We start from the raw sequence: 13,379 nt of genomic DNA, 5'->3' as shown, positions 1-13,379 counted from the left end.
AAAAAAAAATCAGGTGGAGAGCCATCAAATAAGACACTGATGTCAGCGTATGTCCCCAATATGCAAGCACCCACACACATATGTGCATACTCCTACACAAACATGAACATACACAAACAAAAATAAGTTTTACCCTATACCAGATTCCTATTTGGAAGCAGCCACCAGTATTACTACTTCTTTCTTTCCTTCTCTCTGTCTTTCTCTCTTTTCTCCTTTCTTTCTCTCTCTCCCTCCTTCCTCTCTTTCTTTGTTCCTTCTTTCTCTCTTTCTTTCCTCTTTTCTCTCTCTTTTCTTTCTCTCTCCCTTTCTCTCTATCTCTTTCTTTCTTTCTTTCTTTCTTTCTTTCTTTCTTTCTTTCTTTCTTTCTTTCTTTCTCTTTATTTTAAATGGGGCTTTTTGCTATTCTAAAATTCTCCACTCTGAAGAGGTAGCCCTGAAACCTTTTAAGCATTAGATAAAAGCTCCCAAACACTTTTGACATTTTTGGCCTTTGTAACAGAGTATGATGCTAAGTAAGAGGCTCAAGGACATTTTGACTTTTACCCAAGAAACTGGTTACTTTTCATTGGAGTCTTTTTACCCTAAATGCCTAGCCAATTCCTACCTCCTCTTCTTATCACACCGTCCTCTGAAGAGGTTACCCAAATTGCTGATAAGGAATTGGGATGATTTGGTCCTTTTAACTTTTAAAAACAATTCATTATAGTATCAAATTTCATAATATTTATCTAAAGAAAAATGTTAAATGCATTGTACAATCTGGTTATACACTATCTAGCAATCTGTCTAACAATCTATCAATTATCTCTCTGTTTATCTATGTATGTACATATGAATTTCTAAAAATAACAAAAATATAATTATCCTGATAATTTTAACAAATACAACATCCTAAAATTAGAATATCAAAATTCACTTTGATTTTAAATTCATTTCAGAAAGAATGATTCCTTTGGATAAAATATTGATGTCAAAAAACTTATTTTTGTGAACCCTTTAAGATTCTTTGAAAGATATATATTATCTTTTCATCAATTTTCTTTTTATCTTTTTCTTTATTTATGTGTGTATGTATGTATGTATGTACTTATATGTTTATGTGTGTGCACTCATGTGTAGGTTCCTGTGGAGGCCAGAACAAAATGTAGAGTCCACCACAGCTGGAGTTACAGGCCGCTGTGGGTCCCTTGATGTGGGTCAGTGCTGGAATTGAACTTGGGTCCTCTGGAAGAGTGGCAAGTGCTCTTAGCCACTGAATTATCTATCTAGTCCAGTTTTCTTAAATAATAGGTAATATTGGGCAGCTATCACCATCATTTGTGTAGGCTTAGGAGTTACTCAGCTTCAAAATCAGAAAATAAATATCTTGGGTGATTTTCAGTAACATATTTTAACCATAAAATATATCATATTAGAACTGTTAACTTACATTAATGTACATATTAATTCAAGCCTCTTTATAGATAAGGACTTGTGCATAGGTAACAGAAGATCAAGAAAAGTCTTAGATTTATAAATATATTTCTTAAAACGTATTTTTATTTTATAAAATATATTTTTATATTTCTATTTTTTACATGTATGAGTGTATTGCCTGCATGTGTGTAAGTACACTCATGTCACCCAGGTCAGAAAAAGGCATCAGATCCCCTGAAACTGGAGCTATGGATGGTTTTCAGCCACCATGTGGGTGCTGGGAATCAAATCCGGGTCCTCTGCAAGAGCTCTGAACCACTGAACTATCTCTACGGCCCCGAGTTTTAGATTTAATGCTACATTCTACTAAAGACACAAATAATTTTAATAGGAATTTTTATTTTATAGCCAAGGAAATGTTCAACCAAAACAAAAGCATTTTGCAATTTATTCACTTTTTTTCCTTTTTTCGGTCTTTTTCTGAGACAGGGTCTCCCTTTAGTCCCAAGTGTCCTGGAACTCGCTATGTAGAACAGACTGGCCTTGAACTCACAGAGATCTGCCTGCCTCTGCCTCCAGAGTGTTGAGTGCTGGGATTAAAGGCGTGCGCCACCACATCCGGCAATTTATTCACTTTTTAAGCTTATCATCCAGTCTGTTCTAGTTCATGAGTAGTTCAGGCACACCACACTGACACCTTCAATGGGAAGAAGCAAATGTAACACCCGTGAACACCAGTGCATATGCATGCTGAATGATACACAGCCCAGTTCTCATGAAAGCTACTGTATAAAGACTTTGCTCTTCAGGGACTTAGTGGTAGAAAACCTGGGGAATGTGGTTGGCTTAAGTTTTACCATGGAGACAGCAAAACGATTTCTTCTACTTTGTCAACTTGTTTTTGTTTGATAATCTATATAGTTTGTTATTGAAATGAACCAGAAACCTGAAAGGATAATGATAAAACACATCCTGCTGATTTTTGCTTACCAAATTTGCAAAAACTTGACACTTAAAATCTGATATTCCAGATCAGGGTTGGCAAAAATTCTTACTTAAAAGGCTAATAATAAATATTGGAGATGTTTTGGGTAAGATGACTTGTCACAACCACTCATCTCTGTTGAAACATATAACATAGAAAAACTGCAAATGAATGAAAGTGACTGTGTTGCAATTAAACTTTATTTTCAAACACAAGAGGAATATCAGATGACTCATGTGGCAGTTGTTTAATGAACCCTGACCAGTATGACAATAGAGATGGATAAATTTACACACACACACACACACACACGAACTCAGTTGTGTTGTATTTCTATAACAGCTCTGGGAGAAAGTTTTATGAAGAAAAAGACATAATTATGAAAGAAAAATCTTAGGTGGTATTTGTAATGACCATGGAAAGTACTATGATTTCTTCTTCATTAAATTTATGGCTTACTGCATCCATTCATATATTATTGTCACTAAATTTGTTTACATCTGAAGGGAAAACAGTCACTTAAAACATTTTCCTGTAAGTTGTCTTGATGTTAAATAGCTGTAGAATTTTATAAGAATTTTATAGAACTAGAGTACATATTTTAGAATGAATGTACCTTTTGAAAATCCTTGATATTAACCAGGTTGAATGAAAATATGTGATCCTTTGCTCCAACATACAGCCTACTCCGTTCCTCATCCAAAAGGAAAGTGTGATAACTGGAGCTGTTGGCCAAGCCATTGAATGTTATCAAATTGTTGGATTCCAACATTTCTGAAAGGTAACAAAGCAAGACAGAGGGTGTTAATGTGAGGTCATCATGAAAAGAGACTTTATACATGATAATCTGACAACTGTCTGCTGTTATTAGCTGTCAGTTCTCATCATGATACTAAGAAATACATAAGAAACTAACTTTCAAAATTTTCATTGACATAGAAATAATAGTCATTTATTTCAAATCCAAGATATCAAACTCTTATAAAACAAAGAGAAAGAAAGCTTGTGACACAGGTGGTCTAGTGCAATGTATTTACATGTTATTATCAATAGGAATGACCAATATTATATGTAAGCTTCAATAATGGCATAAAGATTCAAGTGGTTACATTTATTACAAGGCGTTAGGTACAAGGACAGCACAAGGCCAACAGGCAGAAAAGAGTGTGCTGGGCACAAAATTTAACCTCCCATGTTTTTAGACTCTTTTTATTGGGATAATTTAATCTGTCTTTAGACTCTTCAGTCATTTTCTAAACAGCATAAACATTTTGCAGTATTTGGGAGCTAAAAATTAAGGAAAAAATGAGTCTTATTAAAAGTGTCACATTCTTTCTCTCATATGCTGCCTCCATATTGAAGATTCTCCACAACTGTGTCCTGAATGCATGCTCCATGTTTAATACACCAGATAAGAACATTTTATCTGAACCAACAACTCACAGAGGATCTCTTCCAAGAAGAAAAGCAGCAATAGAAATCTTCCCTCTGCTTGTGTTCTTACTCCCAGGAAAAATACTAGATACGTGACAGATTTCCATGGTTTATCTATGTCTCCAGTTTATGATAAAAACCATCATTTCAATAAGGGATTTAGCTCAAAATCTTTAGTTTTAAGTTCAGATGTTCTGTTTACATTAGACTGCCACCGCTTGCACCGATTCATGTCCTCTGCAGTGCATGAACACACGTTCCACCTGCTACCATTTTTTGGCCTTTCCTGCCATCTTTCTTGACTCCTACAACTATGCCACACTGACAAGACAGCATCCATTCTTACAAACTACTGCAAAAGCAACCCCCAGGAATTCGTCATAGTTTCTCATTACAATTTTCATGAATTAGTCATGAGTTCTCACAGTGTCATCAACTATTAATATTCATGTAAGTGACTTAATTCTGGTAAATCAGAATTAACATTCCCTCATGTGAGGAATTATATAACTGGTAACTCCCTAAGAAGCACGCCTCTATATATTACTTGTTCAACAACTATAACTTGAATGTCTAACTATCATCTATCTATCTATCTATCTATCTATCATCTATCAATCATCTATCTATCATCTATCTATCATATATCAATCATCTATGTATCTATCTATCTATACCTATTTTATAGAGAAAATTACAAGAATGGTTAGCAAATTTTTATAAGTATATATTTGATTTCTTCGGTAGACTTAGGTAAGCACAGTATCTCCTTTCTTCCTCTATAAACAATAAATGGAGAGAGAAATAAAGAACAATAAAGAAAGAGAGAGAGGAAGAAGACAAAAGGGAGGAAAAGAAGGGAAAGGAGAGTAAGGTGTAGAGGAAGGAAGAGAGGTCATATGAGACATACATGAATAAATTTTAATTACAAGCACAGAAAAATCAAAAAAGAGTGCTTAGAGTCAAGTGTAAGAAGTTACAGAGGAAGAACGTCTATGTATTTAGGAGTTGGCCTGTTACAGAAAAGAAACATTACCACAGGAACTTTGTGTTAGGTAGGCACACAAGAACCAGTTCTTATTCCTTGGTCTTGATTTTATAGAAGATGGATGACTAACACGTCTTCCAAGAGTTAATATGAAGATAAGACTCAAACTCTTTGTGAGAAAAGTCTTTTTTGAAATCCTCATGCAGTGAGCAACATGAACTTTCCATTGTTTTAAACATCTCACACTTGCCACGCAAAATGCCCGAGTTTGAACCAAACACCCCCCATCCCACAAAATCTAATCATCAGGTTCTTCAATAGTCAGATTTTTACTTAAATTTATTATTTTTTATTTTCTTAGATATAAATGTACTTAAAATATGATATTAAATAACTTCAATTTTGAAACTGCTCCTGCAGAATCTGAGGATTTTTTTTTTCTGTTTCCATTACATAAAAATTACACTAACATAAATTTGTATTGGAAGCTAAATAAATGGTCTATAATGAGAGTTCTTATTTAACATTCCTGTACCTTCTCACATCTTGCTGTATTGATATTCTATAAAATGGGCATTTAAAGAACAACATAGATCTCTGCAGAGTTTGCGTGACTGAGGTGAATCTCAATAAACCAAAGCTTAATTATTTGGGTGAATAATTTAGTGTTTTTCTGAAACACGAATTCACCTTTGTCATGATACGTCAACCAAAATCAGAAGCAATTGTAGGAGTATGATCTAAGATTTTCTTTTCCTTAAATTTGAAAGATAAGCTTAAACAAGCATTCTGTTTATTCTATTTTCATGAAATGATGCAGTGTGCTAATGATTTGCTAAATAATAAAGTGGAGAATACACTGACTGCAAATCCAAATGGTTAGTGCCCAATATTGGTTGTAATGAAAGACAGTGTAGACAACAGAAATAAAGGAATAGATGCCTTGGCAGGGAAATTCAATTCATATATTTTTAACAGCATTGTTATCAGTTATGAATAGACTGTGTTCTCTGATGAAGTTTCAAAAATAGTCTCATGAAATTAAAATTCTTTGAATTTTATTGATGTCTATTTAACTTAACATGTAGAAAAATAGGATATTATAGTTGATCTGTAATCAGAATTTGCTGCCAAATAATCATGGGAAAAGAACCATATATTTTATAATGAATTAAAGCTAATTTTATTTGTTTGTTTATTTATTTATGCTTAGATTTGCTCCCCATCACCCAAATTTATCCTGAGTTTTCATATCGATTTATAGAAAAAAAAGAAGTCAATAAGAAAAATTACTATCTGCACATAATTTAAGAAATTGAAACCAGATACGGTGGCTCATGCCTTTAGTCCCAACACTCAGGAGGCAGAGGCATTATAAACTAGACTTAAACATTTGAATATGTGTCATGAATTCAGGAAATTTACCTCAAATTTACACATGATGATTCATCTCTGTGTAATAAAACTGTATACTTTCTGTACTATTCCTATTATCTTTGGTATAAACACAGATCTGTATACAAGATTACAATTCAATTACCAGATCAAATTCTCAGAAAGGTGGTGAAATGAATATTTATTCAAATATGCCAGACTTCCCAGAGCTAGGTTTTTTATAGTAGATAGTAAAATGGAGAACTCCTGTGTACTCCCTCCCGGACTCCCTCGCTCCCCATCCCCTCTCCTAAGTTTTATAGCAGGAAAGGTAATAGGACCTCACAAGTTGCTGTACTCAAATAGATTGCTTCTATTAATTGACAGCTTCGGGCTTATGTCCTTTTTCCATGACTTGAACTTTGTCCTTTTCATACAACAAACATCCCATTTAAAATTGTCAAAGGCTGGGTCTATGGGATGCCAAAACATTTTGACTAAATGATGACCACATCTAGATATTTGTAAATATTGCGAAGTTCTGTGAGGTCCAATAAGTTCAGATTCTGCATTTTATTGCTTCTTAGTCTCTCTCTCTCTCTCCTCTCTCTCTCCCCTCCTCTCTCTCTGCCTCTGTCTCACTGTCTCTCTCAATCTCTTTCAATATTTTGTCACACTATAAGAAAACAACTACAAGTCTTTATCATTGACAACTCACTTTATTTTTTCATCTTAGTTTCCGTATTTCACCAAGTGCTGGACTTTCAATATTTTGTCACACTATAAGAAAACAACTACAAGTCTTTATCATTGCCAACTCACTTTATTTTTTCATCTTAGTTTCCGTATTTCACCAAGTGCTGGGTTTTAAAACTTGGCTTCAGGCAGTTCCTTTCCACAGACATTTTGGCAAGTACTGCTGTAACATAAACTTTGTGGAGGATGCACTCATTCTTACCTTTTCTGGCCAGTGCATCTTATCATTGCACAGGAGGAGTCAGTACAGATGGTTGCTTGCATCCTTGTATTTATTTGGTGATGCTGAGTGTATAATTTCATTTTATTTGTTAAATATTGTTCTGATATACTTCAAAAACTCTAGCTAGTTATTGCAATAGAAGTAAGCTTCAAAATATGCATAGTTTTTAATGTCATGATCTGAAGTAAACTTGCCTTTGCTACCTTCTCCGGACTGTGCCAAAGGCCATGGAATTTGGGCAAAGCAGCCTTATCACCGTAGCCTAGGATTTAAATTTTTTTTCAGCTTATATCTTTTTGTTTATTGATGATCTGACATCTAATATCTTTATCCCACTGAATTTATACAGGGACTTTTCTCCATAAGATGATGTTTATGTGCAGTTGATGTGAATAATCAACATTTTTACTTTGATGAGCTCCCTAATAAAGGACCTAGATATCCATAGTTAAGCCTCAAGTAGAGGTCCAATCCCAGTCGGAAACTGGTCTCTGTGCTTCTGGACACCATACACTATGCAAGCGTTCATGGGAAAGACAATGTGCTGCCTCTCACATATTCTTTTAAGGAAATAACAACAGGAGTATCCATTATATAAACATTTTAAAAACTATTTTTCTTTTTGAAACAATGCCTCACTCTGTAACCTGGGTCAGCCAGGAACTCCCAATTCTTTCTCTGAATCCCAGATGTGGGGATTATATGTATGAGCTACTGTCACTGGCTCTTTTATTTCTCCCAGTGTGAGCTAATGACTCAGATTTATATCATTAATTACATATATATATCATAACTCATCAAATATGTACACAGTCCAATATGTACAAAGTCTTAATTATGACACAAAGATATACATTAGCTAAGACGTAAGTAGAGTATGTAGGGTAGCAGAGCCTTGATTAAAAGGAGACATGTCCTTTGGGAAACCAAAAACAAAATTAAGAACCAAAAGAAGAGGGTATTAAGGGTTAGGAAAACTTGTAGAAAAGAAAAATTAATGCCATAAGGAGAAAGATAATCCTGGAGAAGAGGAATTTGATAATTAAATCTGGCCTTAGAAACAAGACCATACCAGAAAAGAAGGATAGCATAGAAACCCACACAGAGGATGTGGAATAATGACCATGTGAAAGTAACAAGGGAAAAACATTCAATGTGCCCAATAGACACTGAATAAATAAAAGCTGCTGAATGATATATAGGAATATTCACTCATATCTCACAATACTTTGAGGTGGAAAATCCTTTCTCATTTTTTCCTCACAGAGATATTGATTCATCCAGGCCATTGGGAGTTATCCTGGTTCAGACAGTAATTATGAGTGAAAGTCATGATATCTGTTTCTACCTGATAGCATTAGAGGTCACACTTTTCTTATTTTCCTTTACTGTTTTTAAGAAGGATACCTTTTGGAGAATATTAAGAGTTAATGACTGAATAGTTCAGTTTCCTCTCACTACCATGTCACTCACTTTGGTTAACATCCTCTTAAATATTTATATTACTTTATTTGCTCTGTACTTTGTCTTTTTACACAAAGTAACCCTGTGGGCAATCTTATCTACAACTACGGATTTTACCATGAGCAATATTTTGCTGTGCCTCAAATGTATACCTTCTGAGGCAGATTACCCTCCCAAGACCAAACAAAGGCTTACTAGAAACCTCTGTTTAGATGTTGCACAAACATCGCAGAGTCTGCATGGTTTAAACAAAGCTCAGCCCTTTTGTTCTTTCCATTACTGACATCATCAACTTTCTGTATGTTTTAAGTTGGTTACAAGTATCACTCATCCACAGAGATCCACGTAAGCCAGAGCCAGTTGATCATCCACAGATGATCACTGTAGTTTTGCCTAACACAGCAATTTGTCCTGTGTTTGCACTTTCTTCCTTAGACTGCCAGTGTCGTAGCTAAACTCCTCACAATATCTTCCTTGAATAATTGTAGCTTGCTTCTAACAGAACTTCCTTTCTAGGTTTATACCAGCAAATGAACTAACCTCAGAGTAATGTTTCCACAAAGCAAATAAAATTTATACTTGTGAAATGACAAGGATAAAGACATTTTATTCTGCCCTTTTCCATGATTCACATGGACTGGAGGAGAGAACATAAGGAGAAGAATAAAATACACACTGTACAAAGAGATGAAGATACTAATGGAATATCAAATTATTAAGAGATAGTATGAAAGAGAGTGAAACTTGAAATATTCTCGCATAAGATGCTTAATTCTGGTTGATAGCTCCATATAATCTAGATCGGATAGAATTAGTAAACAAAGGGATAATCAATCACAGTTTCACCCACAAATGTGTTTACTCTAGAAACAATCTCATAAAGTTTCTCTGGCTATAATATTATTGATGAAATATCCATAGATGGAAGAGGTTGGTCTAAAGCTACAGAGGTAGGCACAGCATCATGACTAATGTATGTAGGTCAGAGGCCATTCTAAGTATACGCACAAACCTGTACACAGAGGGTGTTTATTTTATACATTTTTATACTCGATAATGCATAAATAGGGAGAAGACAGGAGTGAATCTCAGAGTATTCCAGAGCGTCCCAGTGAAGCTTTATGAGAAACACACCAATCACCAAACTATGGAAAAATGAAAGAGGTACCTTCCTAGAAAAAAAATATATATTAAATATTCTAAGGTGGATTTTAAAGTCAAAACAACACTTGTAAGCTCAAAGGCCCTCTATCTCAAGCTCTCATTGTTGGAGGGAAAATCTCATCAAATGTGACCCAACAGCTTATGAAAGAAGAGGAAATGACAAAGAAAACAGTTATTTCTGGTTGCCAAAATCCCAAACTAAGGTAAATACAATCAAATTTTAGTTGAAGTATATAAAGTTGCTAATGAGAATTAGCAGGTCTCTATCACTCTTTCCTCTATTCATAGGAATGAAAGACCGGCATGTAAATGAAACCTAAAAATATACTTGAGTCTGCAGATTAGAAAGACATTGTCTTCCAGCAAAACCCAGTCTTACAAGAGTTACTACAGTGATTACTAAATAAAGGAAAAATAAATTTGGGATTCATGAAGAAAAACCGAGTCCTTTACAAAGTGCAAGAAAGCAGCTGGACTTCATACTTAGAAAACAAAATCATTCTTTAGCAACAGAGATACAATTTGTATAAATGCCCAAATGAAAACATGTGACTTCATCACACATTACTCAGTAGCTTTGCTCTGGTGAGAGAGGCATCATCAGATATTTCCAAATATTTAAGATTTAAGAAAGAGAGCATACTTCCAGATTCTTTAACAAGGGCAACTTTGTTAATAATAATAATAATAATTTTCAATTAATTAACATTAGAAACTGTTGTCTGGACAGTGCAATGTAGGTGCACATGTGAACGAACGCACAGCATGTACAGTATCCACAAGACCTGTGTAAACCAAAGCCAGAGAGGGACCCATTGTGGATAGGAGTGGTGGGCAAGATGCCCCAGCCCTAGCTGAGGCTCTATTAACAATTAATGGATGTTGGGAGGAGGAGAGTCAATTTTCCTTACTGGTGTGATGCCTGGTAGCTTGACCAGACTCCACGGGGTAGATTCACACTCAAGACTACTTTGAAAAAAATTTGAGCCAATAGGCCTTTACAAATAAAGACAAATAATAATAGAAGGCAAAATCTGGGAGTAGTAAGCTGGGGGTGGAGGGGGGTGGGAATCTGAACTGTATGAAATTCTTGAAACAATAAAAAAGTTAAAATGAATAAATAGCAAATTAAAATATTCCACTGATTCTATGAAATAGTATGATCTCAGAGAACCAGAGCCAGATTATTATTATCTTCACTTCCTGATTATTAAACAGAAAAGCATCCCATTAATTTCTCAGCAGCTTTAGATGCCAATCAGTATCTACTTCCAGAATCCCCTATCAGGTCGGCACCTGTAACTCCTGACCAGATTCACTTCCAGAACATGAGCTCGTGTATGTCACTGTCTGCCAGCCTCTAACCTTGTCCTCCTATTGCCACACCATCCCCACTCATGGAATGCATGTACTGTAATCCTTTGCTCAGGATCATGCCTGAGAGGACCATCCTGAAGTCTCTGAAATTTCTACAAAGACTGACAAGAGACAAGTTTATATGGGTACAACTGCTAAAAAAATCAGGCCTCATTTTGTGTTTCCAAAATCTAAATCACCAACAGATACTCACAATCCTAAGGGATATGTCGACCATTGTGCTAAGCACCAGGAATAAAGATGAATGAGAGAATGCTCTGCCTTCAAGTGATCCATATTCTAAAGAGAGAGCAGCTACTTGGAGCTGCACTTAATATGGTGTGAAAACTTCAGCATACATATCAGATACCGTGGGGGAAGCACACAAATGATAATAAACTCTGCTTGTAGGAGTAAGGAAAGCCCATGACAAAGACAATTTTGGAAGAGGCAGTTTGTTTTTTGGCTTATTCTTCTATATGGGCGTTGTGTGTGTGTGTGCATGTGTGTGTGTGTGTGTGTGTGTGTGTGTGTGTAAAATTGTGTGTGTGTGTGTGTGTGTGTGTGTGTGTGTGTGTAAAATAAGACCTATATAGTTTAATTTCTGTCCCCAAGTGTTCTTTAGTGTGTCTCCGTCCCTAAAGCCTGGTTAACCTTCCAAGGTCCACATCCTTGTAAGAATCTGACTCTTCTCCCACGGAGCAGGCATTGGTTGCAATAGTTCCCCAAGATAGGGTGGAGGTTTCTTCCCCACTTCTCCATATATGACCAAAGTTTTTTTTAGTTGAGTTTCTCCAGTACAACTGGACATAATGTACTGCAACATAACTTAAATGTATTTTTACCTATAATTTCTCACAACTTTAATATACTCTTCAAGTCATCAGCATATAAATTAAACAGAACTTAATTTATAAAAGTAATCACTTTTATTAAAACAAAACAAATCATTGAACTGACACTCAGCTCCTTTACCTCAGCACTGACCAAAATCACTGTACACAGCTTTCCCTTGCCACCATGTTTTATGAGGGTTCCTAAGTATTCCCACCGTTCTAACGCCCAATTTATTCTTCTGTAAACCTGACTTGCCCCTCCTGCTTTTAGTTTATTTTCCCATTCTTGTGCTTCAGGGGACAATCAGAAATCATCTCTCTCCCATGAAGAGTTTGAGAATTAGGAGGTATTTATTACTCTCTCCTCTGATACTATATTATGCTTAAATTAAAGGGCATAGCAATGAATTGGTTGTGTATAATCAGCCTGATGCCCAAGTATTAAAGTCCATCATGCCTTAGGTCAGAAGGATATCATATAAATCAAATCATATGTAGTGGAATTAGTTAACTGGATGATCACTAAATTTGAGATCTGGAAGGATCTTTGAAATCCTGACTACTTAAGGACAGCATGAGTGCGTTTGGCACTAACAACAGTAGAAGTCAACTCCAGGCTCTGAATTCAATTCTCTTCTAAAAAATTTTGGGAAATATTTTGAGAAAAAAATTATTTTTTGTTGTCTGATCTCTGTAATTCATCATAGTTTTGGCACATGTATATAGACCAAATAAGACAAAAATGTTAAAAAATAAGTAATATGCTATTAAATTTCACTTATAATTGTGCATATGTGTGTGTGAGAGAGAGGGAGAGAGATAGAGAGAGAGAGTGTGTGTGTTTCAGTCGATCTGCATATCTCCAGATGAGTGCATTATAGAGATCAAAACTGTCCCTATCATCAGTTTCTGCTTAAGAGATGTTAATGAAGTATCAATTCAAACTGACCTTCATACTATCATTAGCAAAGCAAAAGAGAGAATGTTTTCCTCTTTCACAAAGTGGAGAATCTAATTTTTCAGACAATTTTGACAAATTATTTCACTGTTATACCTACAATGCAACATATGTTTCAGTTCTTTCAAATAAACTAGGTTTTACATGGCTGTAAAAAGACATGTTTTCTGACATTTACAAATTATATCTACTTTTAATTTCTGGTAATAAAACTGTGGAAAATAATACACATGTGGAAAATTAAAAAGTGATGTCACTCAGTCATCCATTATCTTCTGCATATTTTCACAATAACAACCTTTAAAAAAAAAACTACTAACAATTAATTTGAATTTTTCTGATGCTGCACTTGGATTGAAGACAGAAGATGAAGAATTATTTCACCACTTCCATTCTAATACACATTTGTTTTATAAAAAGAA

General features: G+C 35.0%; 1 protein-coding gene across 11 annotated transcripts in view; it reads right to left on the bottom strand.

The window, feature by feature from the left end:
* The window catches only part of Sema3a (semaphorin 3A), a 540,175-nt gene that overhangs the window by 166,834 nt on the left and 359,962 nt on the right, over positions 1–13,379 (bottom strand). For all 11 annotated transcript variants that reach the window (XM_029567263.1, XM_029567262.1, XM_029567260.1 and 8 more), the window contains one exon: positions 3,021–3,178. In XM_029567263.1, the coding sequence (XP_029423123.1) occupies positions 3,021–3,178 (158 nt within the window). The remainder of the gene's footprint in view (positions 1–3,020; positions 3,179–13,379) is intronic.

Source organism: Nannospalax galili, unplaced genomic scaffold (genome assembly GCF_000622305.1).
Source record: "Nannospalax galili isolate Female #2095 unplaced genomic scaffold, S.galili_v1.0 scaffold639, whole genome shotgun sequence".
Taxonomy (NCBI): domain Eukaryota; kingdom Metazoa; phylum Chordata; class Mammalia; order Rodentia; family Spalacidae; genus Nannospalax; species Nannospalax galili.
Note: the sequence above shows the minus strand (reverse complement) of the source record. Positions and strands in the feature narration are given on the sequence as shown.